Source organism: Narcine bancroftii, chromosome 4, assembly GCF_036971445.1.
Source record: "Narcine bancroftii isolate sNarBan1 chromosome 4, sNarBan1.hap1, whole genome shotgun sequence".
Taxonomy (NCBI): Eukaryota; Metazoa; Chordata; class Chondrichthyes; order Torpediniformes; family Narcinidae; genus Narcine; species Narcine bancroftii.
Genome location: NC_091472.1, coordinates 81,743,972 through 81,762,240, shown reverse-complemented (window position 1 = coordinate 81,762,240; position 18,269 = coordinate 81,743,972). Strand labels below are relative to the sequence as shown.

The window sequence follows — 18,269 nt, the reverse complement described above, 5'->3', positions numbered from 1 at the left end:
GCAGGTGTGGCAATTGAGGTCCGGAGTTGTGGTAGCAAAGAGAGTGAGGGTCGCTGGTATCTATGCATGGAGGTAAGGATTGTCCATAGAATTAGGTGAGAGAAGCAAAGAGAGCAGCAGACAATGTAGCGCAGGCACCCGGGATCCTCATCAGGATCAAACTACGAGGCCTGGAACTGGGAGTTGGAAACTGAGTAGCACAAGATGGTAGTGGAGGTAAGTAGCCAGGAAGGACAGATGGCTCTGGAAGCGAGAATATGGGTGTACGTGGTCATAAAGCTTGAGAACAGATGGGGAACAGTAAGAGACTCTCATAGAACTCCCTTCAAAGAGTGGAGAGCTTAACTACTTCTGAAATTAGGACATTTTTGTTTATTAGGAACTGAGAAATTAGTTATAACAGCCTTTTACCCCTCATTAACCATAATCATGGAACTCATGTGCATGACAGATAACAACTAGAAATGCCTGGAAAGCTGCTTTTATAGAATTAAAGGATCACACAACATGGAAACTCTGAGCCCACACAAGGCATTGAACACCCATTTTATACCAATCCTCACCTTCCCACCAACCTTCCTCAGATTCCACCATGCATTTAAAGACCAAGGTAACTTTGTGCTTGATTATTCAGCTCTTTAGAGAAGCTTGAGGTACATGTTGACCATAAGATAAAAAGTAATATAAGTTTAATTTTTTAAAATTGTTTATCAAAATATATTTTAAAAATTTAAATCTTTGAAATAAAAGGATAGGTTGCCATCCTCTGATAATTTTTCTTAAGTTCAGAATGTGTTCCAGAATCCATTATAATGCTTTTGGACTATTGTTTTAGGAAATTAGACCCCATTGCTCGCAGGTACAATATTTCAACTCCATTCAAAAAAATGGCCCAGAAAATAGCAAGAGCATTACTTTGTGTCAATGTATAGTCTTTAAATCACAAAATTTTTAAATCACAACTTGTTTATAGATAATTACTTACTCCTACAAAAGAAAGCAAAGTATAGGGAAAATCAAATCCACTGTCACAAACATGCCTGATTTGGAAAGTAGTTCTCTGTACATTTTTATTTCATTTGAAGCATTGCTGCACAGTTTCTCAACATGCCCTTCGTCAGATTGCTCATGAAGATTCTTTTCCCAGTTACGCACCTTTTGCAAAACACAGGGAAAAATAATTCTGGTCTACTAAACAGCACAATTCTTCAGTGAATATTCACATAATTTCATTATACATATTGAAAGACTATAGTAAAAATGATTTCCCAAATTGAGCACTTCACCTGGGCATTGTAAACACAGCAGCAGTAGACTGTTTGAAAGGTGTCAAACCAATTAAAGGAAAGAAATCTCAAGTTGAACAACCATTGCAGGAATAGCCCTGAGTCTTGGGTGAGAAGAGAGAACCAGGAAATACCCTTAACCCTTTCTCTTTAAACATTCAGATAGACTAATTGTTTAGAGGGTTTGTACTTGAGACTAAACAAGGGTACTGGCAACATATCCATTAAATAAAAGACACCAAATTACAACTAATTAAATTAAGCAGGTATGCAGGATTGGGTGATGTTGCAGCTGGTGAAGCCCTTTGTGGTTCCAGGTAACTACATCTGCAGCGCGTTGGTTGCTTGAGGAACACAGGCTTAAAACTGATGACCTGAGCGTCAAACACTGCTACATATCAGGGAGAGGGGAGGGGTAGAATTACTTGGACATTTTCAGGAGGGAGTCATGCTCATTAGATAAGCTGTTTCAGATTTGGTCTATGGTCAGGCAGAATGTTCCTGAAGAGGGGCAAGTAGGGGGAAATCAAGGGGGAGTACTGGATGAGCCTTAGGCCTTGAGCTTGTCTAACAGGTCACAGATTCTTAGTGATTCTTAGTCACTGTGTGAATAAAAAAGAAGCTGCATGAAATATGAACAACCTGACTGTAGCACTGTGGTTCAGGGAGTCATTCAACAGATTAGGAGAGAAATGGTGGAAATTGGAGATTGTAAAGTTAGGGAGTCACAAGTCTCTGAATCAAGGCTGTGTTGCTTGCCTGCTGCCTGGCTTTGCGCTGTCTCATCTGACCTGCAGAGACATTTGGAGAGGAACAAAGAACGACTCATGTGGGTACCAATAACATAGAACAAGGAAAGAGGTTCTTCTGAGAGAATTTGAGCTGAAAGGGACTAAGTTAAAGCAGAAACAAAAAGGTAATAATCTTGTATTGTTACCTAAGACATGTGAAAATAGGATTAGAAAGTTAAATGTGTTGTTAAAGATTGGCGTATGTGAAGTGAGTTCGAATTCTTGGGACATTGGCTCCAGTATTGGGAAAGGAATGAGTTGTTCCAATGGGGAAGTTTAAAAATGCCTTGGTCATGTTTTGCTCGTAATAATGTTGTGTTTAAATAAAATGGCATCGCCTAGGAAGATGCCACTCACTGTTGGGGTGACTTTTTTAAAGTGTTTCCTTATCCCTGCTTAGTAAGAGTTGCTCCTGTCAGAGGCATGATCTGTAAACTTAGGGCAGGAGGAAGTGGAATTTTATTCGTACACTTGTGTGTACTTAAATATATCGTTCATCCTCTATTCACCTTCCTCTTCTCACATTTGTCACCATGTTCTATTCTTTCCCTTTCTAAACTTTATTCTAGTCTTTTTATGGTGGAGAATTCATTAACTTCTCCTGCACTTATCTTCCCTTTTGCTTTACATAATAACCACAGTTAAATGATTTAAAAGAATCTGACTGAAAATAAAATAAAATTCCTTTAAGGTTTATATATTAATTCAATATAGTTTGTTCAGAATAAGTACAGTATAGTATTTTTGTATTTTCTCTTTTAAGCTGTTGTAGAGCTCGTCGAAAAATCAAAGACTTGTTGATCCAAACCAAGGCTTTTATTAGCAAAAGACAGGAGCTCTTCACAGGTGGCCGATCTGTCCGGAATGATCCGACCTGGCTAGGGACACAACCCTTTAAGGCCCAGACAGTAGGCGTGGCTTAGCTCTCAGCCAATTGCTGTAAGCACAGTCTAGATACTGTAACTATATACACTATATACATTGGTGATAGATCTGTACTATCACAGCTGTTTATTCTTAATGCAGGCATTGTAGGTCTCAAGCAACCAGAAAATACAGTTATCCAGCATCTACCAATCCCCATAGGGGCTGGACACCAGGGGTTTTAATGCAGTAAGGGGGTGGGTTCAATAGTTCATAAAATTATGGATAAAGCAAAAGGGAAGGTGAGTGCAGGAGAAATTAATGAATTCTCCACCATAAAAAGACTAGAATAAAGTTTAGAAAGGGAAAGAATAGAACATGGTGACAAATGTGAGAAGAAGGAAGGTGAATAGAGGACGGACGGTATATTTAAGTACACACAAGTGTACGAAGAAAGGTAGATGAGCTTAAAGTGCAGTTAGAAATTGGCAGGTACAATGTTCTGGGCATTACGGAGATGTGGCTGAAAGAGGGTCACAGCTGGGAGCTAAACATTCAAGGATAAATCAAAGTATTGAGTACAGGAGTTGGGATGTCATGTTAAAGTTGTATAAGAAATTGGTGAGGCCAAATTTGGAGTATTGTGTACAGTTTTGGTCACCTAAATAAAAGAAAGTTACCAATAATATAGAAAGATAAGATTTACTAGGATGATGCCCGGATTTCTGGAACTGAGTGACAGGGAAAGGTTAAACAAGTTAGGACTTTATTCCCTGGAGTATAGAAGAATGAGGGATTTGATAGAGGCATTTAAAATTATGAGGGGATAGACAGAGTAAATGTAGATAGGGATTTTTTTTCCACTGAGGGTAGGTGAGAAACAAACCAGAGGACATGGGTTAAGAGTGAAATAGGAAAGGTTTAGGGGAACATGAGGGGGAACTTCACACAGAGAGTGGTGGGGGCGTGGAATGAGGTTCCAGCTGAAGTGGTGAATGCGGCTCAATTTTAACATTTAAGAGGAATTTAGACAGGTACATGGATAGGAAAGGGATGGAGGGCAATGGACCAGGTGCAGGTCAGTGGGACTAGGCAAAAACAGTGATTCGGCGTAGACTAGAAAGGCTGAGACCTGTTTCTGTTATGGTTCTATGATACACATCCTATTGAAAAGACAGGCAGGAGGGAAGGAGAGAGGTTTATAGTGGTGGGAGAGTCTAGGACCAAAATACATTGCCTGAGAATAAAGGCATGGTCCCATGAGGGCAAATGAGCAGGAACATCTTCAGTCAGATGATGGTGAATCTATGGAATTCATTGTAATAGATAGTTGTGAAGGCTAAGTCATTGGCTAATTTAAAGCAGAGGTTGATTAGTAAGAATGTCAAAGATTACAGAGAAAAGGCAATAAGATGTGGTTGAAAGAAAAAAAAATACATTAGCCATGATTCAAATGTCAGAGCACAATTGATATACAAAATGGCCTAATTATGATCCTACATCTCATGGAATTTATATAATTTAACAGCATACATGAGGCAAACCTATTCAATTACAAACTTTATCCATTAAGTAACTTGACAGTGGCATAGGTGGAGGAGTCAAAATGAAAATGAATTTTACATCAAATTCGTAATGTACCAAAGGACAAGCACTTCAGTGCACCACATCTCACAGGAATTTGTCGTGCATACCAAGTATTTGATATTATTACATTCTATGATTTTACAAGTTTTTCCCATACAAGATTCTGTTAAGACTATTACTGTAAAAATGTATTCTTATCAATATATTACAGGAAAAGTACTTTTTTACCTCTATAGTATGATTGAGAGGAGGTTTTGGCTTTGGTGTGAGACCGAAGTCTGTTTGATACCATGAAGTCCCTGTAACATCCTAAAGTACATCAATGATACAGATTATAAAAGAACAGCTATGAGTATAAAATTCAATAAAACAACATAGGAATTAAAAGAAAAACCTCAGTATATTAAAAAAATTTGAATCAAGTCAATCCCTGAATTTCTGATTGTTTATATGCAGCAGAACATGTCCATGTATTATTCACATCGACTTGCTTCCCAAATTAAAAGAGAAACTTTCTTATAATGTGAAGAAACACAAAAGCTGCAGATGGTGAAATTTTGAGCAAACAATGAACTGCTGGAGGAATTCAGCGGATCAGACAGCATCGATAGGTAGAAATGGTTTGGCAATGGTTCAGGTGAGCCCCTATATAGATGAGGATTAAAAAATTGTGAAATAACATTTACAAAGGGGGTGTTATGGAATAAGTTAATTCAATTATGGAACAAAATATATCTTTTAAGGCTCAAGGTTTAGGTATTAGTTTAGGTACACTTCACAAACAGACATATCAGTTTACATTCTACAAGATATTCACATTTCACAAAAGACATCTCATTTGAAATCCAAGAGCCATGCCTCATGTCTGCCAGTGTCTTTACAGAAACCATGAAGAGTGCCTATGAAGACTTCACAAGTAGGTGTTAATTGGACAGAAGTTGTAGAATTGGAATGACTATTGTCTTTAAAGGAACAGATGTCCAGGCTCAGAAACTGATAAATCTTTTGCTATTAAAACTGGTGCCAGCTTGAAGGTTGCTATTCTAGGAGGGGTCATGTGGTTTTGCAGAGAGAGAGAGAGAGAGAGAGAGAGAGAGAGGTTTTACTGCAGCAGGTTTGTGGTGAAGGCTGCAAAATGGAGAGACTTGGTAAAGACCCAATTTGAAGACAGGTTTTGAATTCTGAGTTCAGCCTATTCTTAACCTTTGTCATCAATTACAAGAAGATGTGGCTGGTTAATCTGTTTCTCCTGAAAAAGAGGAAAAATAACTCTGTGGTAACCTGAAAGAAGAGGTTTTTCTTTTGAAAAAACCCATGATGGGCCAAGTTTCTTTGTATGTGTTCAATGAACATCTCTGAAACCAACAAAAACCTTCCTAAGCAGTAACAATTTAAGTTAAAGCACCAGAGCCTGGTGAAGATAATAAATGTTAAAATCTGTACACAGTGTGGAAAATTGCCTGATACCAGTGAACTTGGAGAAGAAGAGTGAATGACTGGAGAGTGAAACAAAGAACGTTCCTAAACATACACATTATCTACACGTGCGCTTAGAACTAGAAGGAGGTTGTTAGGTGAAGTTAATAGTAATAAATTAAATTTCGATCTTATTATTGTGTATGAAGAAAATTAAAAAACATTTTTGTTTAAGTAACCGTTGTCTTGGTGAATTTCTGTTGCTGGTGTCTGGAGCCTTCTGGGCTCATAACAGGGGAAACAAGATGGGTGTGGTGATGGGGGATAGGACAAAGTGTGAGGGAGAGATTCCACAGATTCCACAGATTTACCATCCTCTAGCTAAAGAATTTTTTTCACATGCACTTCTGTTCTAAGCAGATGCTCTTCGATCCTGAAGTTGTGCCTCTTTCCTAGACTTTCCCACCATGGGAAACAATATTTCTATATCTATTCTGTCCATACTTTTCAACATTCAAAATGTTTCAATGAGATCCCCCTCATTCTCTTAAATTCCAACAAGTACAGGCCAAGAGCTGTTAAATGTTCCTCAAATTATGACCCTTTCATTCCCGGAATCTTTTGAACCCTCACCAATGTCAGCATCATTTTTTTTAAAAAGAGGAGCCCAAAACTGCTCATAATACTCCAAGTGGGTCTCACCAATTTATTCACTTTTTAAATCTATTTCTAAACATTTTTGTCTTCTTTCTAAATTTTCTTTCCCTCTCTTCTTCCCAGTGGTCTCCGCTCTGTCTCTCAACATCTCACAGATTCTGACTTAACACATATCTGGGCCCCTCCTCCAGCTTTTGCCCCCTTCACAGAGGTAATTTCACCTTTTAAAAAAATCTTTGTCTTGATAAAAGAACCCAAAATGTTGACTCCGCATTTCAAGCTCTAGATGTTTTTTGACCCATTGAATTCCTCCAGCAGTTCATTTTCATCTATAATCTTTGCATGGCAAGATTGTCCATCCAATATGTATTTTGAATTAAATTATTTCCATGAAATTATACTTCATGAACTTCAATTTTACAACACACCCTTAAAATATCCCTTTTCCATACATCTTGCACCTTTCAAAGCTCCATTTTTAATAGCTTAATTAATCATCGACACTCCTGGGTAAGCTATTTGCACCACAACAGCAACCTGCATTTATAAAATGTCTTTATCTTGGTGAGGTTTTACTCTTTACAGATGTGTTATCAATCAAAATCACTAAGCCACATGTGAAGAAATTGGTTGATCTAAAGCAAAACATGTTTCACAGAAACTCAAAAAAAGTTTTAAAAATGCCATATTTGTAAATCTGCTTAGAACAGAAGTGCATGTGAAAAAAATTCTTTAGCCAGAGGATTTGTAAAGCAGACACTTTATATTATATAACATTCTTTTTTTTTCCCCAGGAGTAAAGTTGGCCTTTTGTATTTGTCAAGATTTTAAAAATTGTATATGACACTTAGAAAGGACAGAAATTTTTGAACAGATGGAGGAGAAACTTTGTTAACTATTGATGTTCATCAAGAGGGATGATCTAAATTCAGGAAGCCAGCATGCATAAATTATATACTAAAAAGTCCTAAAGGCAATAATAGGTCATTTGTGAGAGTAGTATGTAACTAGATTATATATATAGAAATAATGAAAGCCTTTGTATCAAAAATACAAGAACAAGTCAAAGACCAAAATTTTAAACTTAAATATTGCCACTTATGAGAATTAACTAAATTAACTGATCTGGCAAATTAAGCTAAGGGACAGTCAGTTGGAATCTTTCAGAATAAGCAAAATGGATACATTCTAAAACAAATAAAAATTCCAAGGATGAACCTACCATTTTGATTAACTTGTTATAAACAGCATCAAACTTAAAAGAAAAAAAAGGACTGCAGACAAAGTCTAAAAAAGAGTGCAGGACAAAGTTGTCAAATTACTTTAGGTTAGAGAGTAGGCTTGTATCTGCTGTATTGGAAGAGTGATAGGAACTGGATTGAATGTATAATATTCCAAAGAGCTCCAACTGTAAAGTTGATGGTTCCTCTTGAGAGGATCTTAAACTTGTGATCACTGTTTAAAAATAAGGAATTTCTCTTTTTCGACAATAAGGCAAAATTATTTATTTTAGAGGGTTGTGGTTTTTTATATTCTCATCCTCAGAGGGCAGTGGGAGAAGAGCCTCTGAATATTTTGCTACTGATACTTGATAAGCAGTGGTTAAAAGATAACCTTAGCCCAACAGGAATGTGGAGTTGTGGTAAATTTCAGATTAACCATGGTCTTATTAAATGGTAGAGTGGTTTTTGCGGTCGATCAGTGTTGATTTGAATGTGCAAAATTACTGGCTATTATCAACATGGCATCTTTATGCAAGCAGGTATTATTACAATTTTGTTTAACTCGTGTCAAAATAGCAGGCTCCAAGAAATGAAGAAATTACTGTAGTTGAATTTTCACAAATAACTAACCTTAGAATCTAGTTCAGCTGGTGGTCTATTTGGACAATTCTTGATATGGGGTCCAAGTTCTAGCAGTTGCATCTCACTAAGACAACCTTAAAAGCATGAGCAAAATTGCATTTGTAAGTTCAGATAAAATTTTGTGTGTGTGAAAATCTGAAAGTAATAGCAATTTCAATGTTCACAAAACTTATCAGCACTTTAGTAGGGAGATCCATTAAAAAATAAAGGTAACAAAGGTTTTCCTTTGCTATTTGTACAGTGGCAAATGCATTTTTATATCCAATAATCCAAATGTGTTTGACTCTCTTGATCTGGTGTCCTGCTGGGGGAAGCATATCTTATTTTTTTGTCCTCAGGAAAAAAGGAGACATCTTTTTCACTTTTATGAACTTCCTAGTATCTAGTGTCTGAATGGATTTAGCCAAAGCCACTTTCTGCTCATAATTCAGGAAATTACACCTGGCAATGAGAACCCAGGAAAATGGAAGAAGGAAAAGTGCAAACAACCAGAAAAAAATTGAAAGTCAATGCAGTCAACAGGGATTAAATAACCTCAGTTATTAATCGTTAAGCTATATATTTCATTGTATCATCCTTCTTTATTTAACTATTTTGTTAATAAAACCATTTGAAATGAGACATGAAAAAAGTCACTAAAGGAACAGTGCTCATTAAACAATATGCTAATGTAGGCACTATTCTGAGCTGTATGGGATAAAAAACAAGCAAATTGTTAAAATACAGAATACCCCCAATTTTGGTTTCAGAGACGTTTTTAATTAAACCAAGACTAATTTGCTTCTACTAAGTAAAAATAAATAAATGTCTCCTCTCTCCACCTTTCTGGGTATCAAATATAATTTCAAATTACATTGGTAAAAGTATTTTGCTTGGAATACTTATTTCATGATAACTTTTTAATATCTATTTTGAAAAGCTTATTAATGTTAATCTAATTTAAGTCATATTTCACTTTGTTAAGTTATTTTTTGTGTTAGACAATTGAGTAGTTATATATATTTGAATATTTCAGTATTTTAACCCTTTGATATAATTTAAAATTAAGAATGAAAGAAAAAGCTAACTCAAGGAATTTTGGGATAATTCAGAAAAGTGGCAGATGTAAAAGACCAACCATGATCTTACTGAAAGGCAAAGCAGGATGAAAAGCATTGGAACTGCTGCTTGATTAAATCCTATCCACACATAAAGTTACTTTGTTCCTTTCTATACAAAACAAAAATACAAACAGCTGGAGATGCTCAATGGGTCAAGCAGCATCTGTGGAGGCAAAGGAATTGTTAATGTTTCGGGTTGAAATGCTGCATGAGTCCTGATGCTGACTGTTTTGATCATCTTTCTCTACCGATGACGTCTGACCCATTGAATATTTCAAACATTTTCTGTTTTAACATCTATACTTTAATAGCAAGTTCATTGGCTCTTGCCTCACTGAACTCATTTCATCCAACCTTGACTCTATCTTTTCTCCCCTGGTCCAATTCCACCCCACCCACATCTGCAACACCTCACATGCCCTCCATCTCCTGAATGACTTCAGATTCCCCGAACCAGGCCACTTCATCTTCATGATGGATGTCCAATCCCTTATTCCTCCATCCCCCCACACAGATCTGAAAGCACTTCGCTTCTGCCCGACCAGACAACCTCTACCACCACCCTCCTCTGACTGGCAGAACTTGTCCTCACTCTAAATAACTTCTCTTTTAATTCATCTCACTTCCTTCAAATTAAAGGAGTAGCTATGGGTACCTGCATGGGTCCCGGGTATGCCTGCCTCTTTGTGTGCTTTGTGGAGTAATCCATGCTACAAGCCTACACAGCCAAGACCCCTCAATTCTTCCTCCGCTTTATCAACTACTACATCAGGGCTGCCTCGTGCACCCTCAATGAGCTTGTCAACTTCATCTACATGGCATCTAACTTCAACCCTGATATCATTCTCATCTAGTCCATCACCAATAACACTCTTCCCTTCCTGGATCTCTCCATCTCCATCTTGGGAGACAAGCTTTCTTCCAACATATACTACAAACCCTCTAACTACTTTGACTACATTTCTTCACACCCAGACCCCTGCAAGGATTCCACCCCCTTCTCTCAATTTCACCATCTTTGCCACATCTATTCCCAAGGTCTTCCAGGCCAGATCTTCCAAAATGTCTGCCTTCTTCCACAAATGTGACTTCCTCTCCAGCATCATCAACTCAGCCCTCACCCACATCTCCTCCATATCCTGCTCAATTGCCCTGGTCTTCTCTTCCCCCAGAAGCAACAAACATAGAACCCCCCTCCCTCATCCACACCTTCCACCCTACTAGCCTCCGCATCCAACACATTATCTGCTGCAATTTCCAGCATTTATATAGAATCCCACCACCAGACACATTTTTCCTTCTCCCCTCTCAGTCTTCTGGTAGGCACTGCTTCCTCCATGATTCCCTCGTACACTCATCCCTCCCCATCTATTTACTCTGCCCCCCCCCCCCACCGGACACTTTTCCCTATGGGTGCAGGAGTTGCAACACTTGTGCCCACACCTTTTCCCTTACCACAGTCCGGGACTCCAAAAAGGCCTTTCAAGTGAAGCAACACTTCACTTGATATCCACAGGACTCCTTTACTGCATCCAGTGTTCCCTTTGTGGCATTCTCTACATCAGAGAGACTGGTCGCAGATTGGAGTGACACACCATCAATTATTTGAAAGACTATTGTAGAGAAGCTTTATTCAAATTTGAAGCGTAGACCAACAAGCACATCCATACTGTTCAGTTGTCCTGCACTAAGCTGCAGGGGGCTGTGGAACAGTCACCTTTATACAGGAGCCTGAGTGGAGGCGCCACAGGTACAACCAGCAAATAGGTGTGCCTGACTAGACAATTATACATAACAATGGTTTACCAAAGGGAGATTGCTTCGCTGAGCATCTCCTCTCCATCCGCAACCACAGCGACCAGTAGCCAACCATTTCAATTCGGAGTCACACTCCCAGACTCGCATGTCTGCAATATCCTGCCATGACCACCCACAGAATGAAGGAACACTTCATCTTCCGTCTGGGCACTCTCCAGCCAAATAGAATGAACACTGATTTCTCTGCTTTCTGCTAAACTTGCTTACCTTTTCTATCCCCTCCCCCTTTATAGTTTTTCCAGTTCTCCCCTCCCTTACCCACCCAGCAATCATCCTCCCCCTCATTTCTACCTTCTAAGCTTCTCCAGCATTTTGTGTTTTTTAATTGGCTGACTGGTCTGCTTCTCATCACATCAGGTTGTGAGATCATGGTTGATTTTTTAAACTCAATTTTACTCATGGTATACTGGTCCAGAGCTGTGCAGACAGATTTGTTCCAAACAGCCTTTCAGGTTAAGCACCAACATATGCAATTCTATATGTCTGGATTTCATCTTGGCCTCCTAAGGTAATCCCAGGTAAAAGTCTTCATCCAAGAAATGCCAGAATGACAAACATAAGGGTCAGGAAATATTTTTCTTTTGAATTTGGAAGCATTTTGTCTCCAGAACCTCAAAGAACACAAAGTTTATCTGTGAATGGAAGGTGCCATTGATCAAAGAAATGAAGTTAGGCAGGTTTGTATCCAACATTTTTGAAAGCATAGGATCCAATCTTGTTTCGGTTCTAATATTGTTTTATTACATAGGTGGGTCTCCAGTGTACTTCACCAACTGCTTCATTACTACATTTTCAGTGTGATTTTGTATGGCAATCAAGAGAGTGGCATTTACATGATACTGCATACTACTGTACTCAAATTTGAAGTGTAGACCAACAAAGCCAAATCCTAGTACTGTACTCTCAATGTTTTGTGATTGGCATTGCTAAATTTGGCTCAATAATGATCAAAAGAAGTTTGTGATTTGTTTGCAAGCAATTTTTTTTGATAATAGCAATAATGGTGGAATTTCCTGACCTCAATGATTTATGCTCAGTGCTTCTTTTTCATTTGAGTATGATTTCACCCAGCTAGTATCAAGGTTCCAGAAAGAAAATTAATTGGATATTTAAAACATCCAAAGATGATGCATGTGAGATTAAGTGCATTGACTCGAAAGAGGGGTTCTTTGGCTTGGCTTCGCGGACGAAGATTTAGGGAGGGGGTAAAATGTCCACGTCAGCTGCAGGCTCGTTGGTGGCTGACAAGTCCGATGCGGGACAGGTAGACACGGTTGCAGGGGAAAATTGGTTGGTTGGGGTTGGGTATTGGGTTTTTCCTCCTTTGCCTTTTGTCAGTGAGGTGGGCTCTGCGGTCTTCTTCAAAGGAGGTTGCTGCCCGCCAAACTGTGAGGCGCCAAGATGCACGGTTTGAGGCGATATCAGCCCACTGGCGGTGGTCAATGTGGCAGGCACCAAGAGATTTCTTTAGGCAGTCCTTGTACCTTTTCTTTGGTGCACCTCTGTCACGGTGGCCAGTGGAGAGCTCGGCATATAACACGATCTTGGGAAGGTGATGGTCCTCCATTCTGGAGACGTGACCCACCCAGCGCAGCTGGATCTTCAGCAGCGTGGACTCGATGCTGTCGACCTCTGCCAACTCGAGTACTTCGACGTTAGGGATGAAAGCGCTCCAATGAATGTTGAGGATGGAGCAGAGACAACGCTGGTGGAAGCGTTCTAGGAGCCGTAGGTGATGCCGGTAGAGGACCCATGATTTGGAGCCGAACAGGAGTGTGGGTATGACAACGGCTCTGTATACGCTTATCTTTGTGAGGTTTTTCAGTTGGTTGTTTTTCCAGACTCTTTTGTGTAGTCTTCCAAAGGCGCTATTTGCCTTGGCGAGTCTGTTGTCTATCTCGTTGTCGATCCTTGCATCTGATGAAATGGTGCAGCCGAGATAGGTAAACTGGTTGGTCGTTTTGAGTTTTGTGTGCCCGATGGAGATGTGGGGGGGCTGGGTAGTCATGGTGGGGAGCTGTCTGATGGAGGACCTCAGTTTTCTTCAGGCTGACTTCCAGGCCAAACATTTTGGCAGTTTCCGAAAAACAGGGCGTCAAGCGCTGAAGAGCTGGCTCTGAATGGGCAACTAAAGCGGCATCGTCTGCAAAGAGTAGTTCACGGACAAGTTTCTCTTGTGTCTTGGTGTGAGCTTGCAGGCGCCTCAGATTGAAGAGACTGCCATCCGTGCGGTACCGGATGTAAACAGCGTCTTCATTGTTGAGGTCTTTCATGGCTTGGTTCAGCATCATGCTGAAGAAGATTGAAAAGAGAGTTGGTGCGAGAACACAGCCTTGCTTCACGCCATTGTTAATGGAGAAGGGTTCAGAGAGCTCATTGCTGTATCTGACCCGACCTTGTTAGTTTTCGTACAGTTGGATAATCATGTTGAGGAACTTTGGGGGGCATCCGATGCGCTCTAGTATTTGGCAAAGCCCTTTCCTGCTCACGGTGTCAAAGGCTTTGGTGAGGTCAACAAAGGTGATGTAGAGACCTTTGTTTTGTTCTTTGCACTTTTCTTGGAGCTGTCTGAGGGCAAAGACCATGTCAGTAGTTCCTCTGTTTGCACGAAAGCCGCACTGTGATTCTGGGAGAATATTCCCGGCGACACTAGGTATTATTCTATTTAGTAGAATCCTAGCGAAGATTTTGCCTGCAATGGAGAGCAGCGTGATTCCCCTGTAGTTTGTGCAGTCTGATTTCTCGCCTTTGTTTTTGTACAGGGTGATGATGGTGGCATCACGAAGGTCCTGAGGCAGTTTTCGTTGGTCCCAACAGAGCTTGAAAAACTCATGCAGTTTGACATGCAGAGTTTTGCCGCCAGCCTTCCAGACCTCTGGGGGGATTCCATCCATACCTGCTGCTTTGCCACTTTTCAGTTGTTCGATTGCCTTATATGTCTCATCCTGGGTGAGGACCTCATCCAACTCTAGCCTTAGGGGCTGTTGAGGGAGCTGGAGCAGGGCGGAATCTTGGACTGAGCAGTTGGCACTGAAAAGAGATTGGAAGTGTTCTGACCATCGGTTGAGGATGGAGATCTTGTCGCTGAGGAGGACTTTGCCGTCTGAGCTGCGCAGCGGGCTTTGGACTTGGGGTGAGGGGCCGCACACAGCCTTTAGAGCCTCGTAGAAACCCCTGAAGTTGCCAATGTCCGCGCTGAGCTGGGTACGCTTGGCGAGGCTAGTCCACCACTCATTTTGGATCTCCCGGAGTTTGCGCTGAAGATGGCTGCATGCGCGACGGAAGGCTTGTTTCTTCTCTGGACAGGACGGCTTTGTAAGGTGAGCCTGGTGGGCAGCTCGCTTCTTTGCCAGCAGCTCCTGGATTTCCTGGCTGTTTTCGTCGAACCAGTCCTTGTTTTTCCTGGAGGAGAAGCCCAGTACCTCTTCAGTGGATTGCAGTATGTTAGTCTTCAACTGATCCCAGAGGGTTTCAGGGGACGGGTCCGTGAGGCGGATTGCATCGTCGAGCTTTGCTTTGAGGTTTGCCTGGAAGTTTCCTCTCGCTTCGTCTGACTGCAGGTTTCCAACATTGAACCTCTTTCTGGGGGCTTTACTGTTCCTGGGTTTTGGCTTGAAGTGAAGGTTGAGCTTGCAGCGAACAAGCCGGTGGTCAGTGTGGCATTCCGCGCTGGGCATGACCCTGGTGTGGAGCACATCGAAAGAGGGGTACATCACAAGAAAATCTCAGAGACTTCTCTAAATTGTAGTGAACTTAATTATGCTTCAAAAGTCAATGCTTGCTTTGCTAAAATGTGTCTTCATTCACATTTTATCTGATGTCTGCTTGCAATACCATGTAGTGGCTCAAGCTAGATTGATAGATTATTGTGGAAACATCCATAATCCTTCAACAAAACCAATTACGACCTAGGCTCTGCCATGTTGGTTGGTACTGATGCATAAACCATAACATTCACTTTTCTGTGAGTCAGGTTTTAGCCTTGTAAAATAATTCAACACTAGCATTTTGCTGGTTTAACTTAGATCCTATATCACTGTAGTCTGTATATGACCTTCCTTGTCTGTAACTATAGGAGCTGAAACAAGGATGTCAGTCAAGAAACAAATGACAAGGGCAAAATGACTGAAATTTTAGGCTACAGATTGTCCTCTGAACCCTTAAGAGACCAGGAAAACATTTATGCTTAAAAAGATCAATTCCCCTGCTCAGAGAAAGATGATTGGGTGCAATTTCTGTGGTCCAGGATTTTTGTTGTCTAATACTACTCTGGACAAAGGTTAGAGAGTTTCAAATTGTACTACTCCCATATTTTCCAGTCAATAATGATTCTGTCACCTCTAGTCTGAACCCATCCTGAATGTGAAGAGGTGCCGAGAACGCTGGAGGTTCCTGACCATGATTTGAACTGAACTCTGACTGCGGGGGATGCGGAAGCACTGGAGGTGAATGTACGGATACTTGGTGACTCTGGAGGTGGGAGGGGGGGGAACTCTTTCTTGCTTCTCTTCTCTGACTGCAAGTCTGACTGTAAAATGTGAATAGGCAAGAATCTGTCTGCCTTGTAGCAGGCAAAAAGAAATTTAATGTAATATGACACAGTTTTATTACTATGACAAAATATTGAATCTTCAATGTTCTTGTCAGATTACTATCCCATTGCACTATTGAGCCTTTAATTTAATACTTCTTGTTTTCCATCCTATAACAGGCCTTCTGTTCCATTCTTTACTTTTTTGTCACATACATATATATTATACATATATACACACACGCGCACACACACACACACACACACACACACACACACACACACACACACACACACACACACACACACACACACACACACACACACACACACACACACACACACACACACACACACACACACAAGTTTTCCCCTATTCCAATGAAAGTCATTAATGTAGAATATTACAGAAGTAAACTATGTTGAAAATCTACAATAAAACAGAATTGTTGTGTATTTGGTGGATCCTGATGTTTCTCTGCCAGCACTTCAAGATTCCTTAGAGATTTATGGTCAATTATCTGGTTATAAGGTTAATTGGACTAAAAGTGAAATTTTAGCAATTAGTTAAGATGATTATTCAATGTTTAGAAATATTACGAATTTGAAGTGGACGAAACAAATTAAATATTTGGGAATTAATGTTAATACTGACTACCAAAATTTATATTCACTTAATTATCCTCCTTTAATGAAGAAGATTAAGGCAGATTTAGTTAAATGGAAAGATTTACCTTTGGGTTTATTAGGAAGAATTAATACTATAAAAATGAATATTTTTCCTCGTATACAATATTTATTTCAATCAATTCCTTGTTGTTTACAAAAAAAGATTTTTTAAGGATTTATATAAAGTAATTAGGGATTTTCTGTGGAAAGGAAAACTTCCTAGGGTGGCATTGAAAAAATTGATGTGGGATTTTCAATTTGGAGGGTAACGGCTACCTAACTTTCAATTTTATTATGAAGCAGCTCAATTTAGATTTCTTAGCGCATTAATGGCCACACAAGATACGCCTAGTTGGGCACAGATAGAATTGGCAGTTATTTCTGAAAATTTTTCGAATGAATTTTTATTTCAATGGAATAAAAATTTGTTACGAACTTATGATGTACCAATATTGAAACATTTAATGAATTTATGTACAAGTAAATTACATAAAATGGGATTGAAAAATAAGTGGTCGGGAAGATTACCATTATATAATAATCAATTTGTTCCTTTCATGGTATCTAATACTATTTTGAAACAATGGGAGGAGAAAGGAATACATAATTTATCTGATTGTTTTTTAGAAGGTAATTTTTGTTCTTTTGTAGAATTGCAAAAGAGATTTGATATAAGTGGTTATTCTATATTTGTGTATTATCAGTTAAGATCTTTTGTAAAACAGGTATGTGGTCGTCAAATGAATTTACTGTCTGAAACTGATTTTGAGAAATATGTGCTCTCATTTCCAAAAAAGGGTTATATATCAGGTTTGTATCGTATTTTGTTGGAAAGTGAAAGTAAAATAGATTGGAATAAAGATAAAATGAAATGGGAAAAAGATTTAAGTTTAACAATAACTTTTGGTCTGAAATCCGCCGTAATAGTGTTAGAAAATTGATTAATGCTAGATTGGCGATGATTAATTATAGTTTTAGACATCAATTATACTTAACACCCGAAAAATTTAAAAAAATTGGTTTTAGTAAGTCATATCTTTGTTTTCGTTGTGATCAGGTTTCTGGTACTTTTTTTACATGCTGTTTGGTTGTGTGATCAGTTACAACAATTTTGGAAAGGTATTCAATCTGTATTTTTAATAATCTATATAATCTTCATATTGTATTAGACCCTGATATATTTTTATTAGGGAATATGCAACCATTGATTGATTTAGAATTAGATAATTACCAGATCTCTTTTATTTATTTAGCGCTGGCAGTGGCCAAGAAATGTATAGCGATTACTTGGAAGAATAGAAATGTATTGTCTTTAGATAGGTGGTATTCAGAGATTAAGTTTTGTTTGGTTATGGAAAGAATATCTTTTTCTATACAAGATAAGATGTCTTTTTATGAGTTAAAGAGGACCCCATTTATTGATTATATACAATTTAAATAAGTTTGAATTAATCATTTTTTTTAAATAACTTTTTTTTATTATATATTTTTTCTATATATATGTTTTCTTTTTTTCTCTTTCTTTTTTTTCTTTTTTTAGTTTTTTTATTATTAGTTGTTTTTTTTTGTTTAAGTTCTTTTTGTTTTTGTTTTCTCATATATATTCTTATATAATAAAAATTTTTTGGATTAATAATTAATACTTAATTAATATATTTTTTGTTTTTTTATATATATATCAATCT

The 18,269-nt window shown here is 38.8% G+C and overlaps 1 protein-coding gene across 4 annotated transcripts in view; it reads right to left on the bottom strand.

Annotated features, from left to right (window-relative positions):
* The window catches only part of LOC138760742 (uncharacterized), a 133,096-nt gene that overhangs the window by 85,698 nt on the left and 29,129 nt on the right, over nt 1-18,269 (bottom strand). For all 4 annotated transcript variants that reach the window (XM_069931765.1, XM_069931763.1, XM_069931766.1 and 1 more), the window contains 3 exons: nt 8,455-8,540; nt 4,757-4,837; nt 1,041-1,155 (listed from right to left, as the gene is read on the bottom strand). In XM_069931765.1, coding sequence (XP_069787866.1) covers nt 1,041-1,155; nt 4,757-4,837; nt 8,455-8,540 — 282 coding nt within the window. The remainder of the gene's footprint in view (nt 1-1,040; nt 1,156-4,756; nt 4,838-8,454; nt 8,541-18,269) is intronic.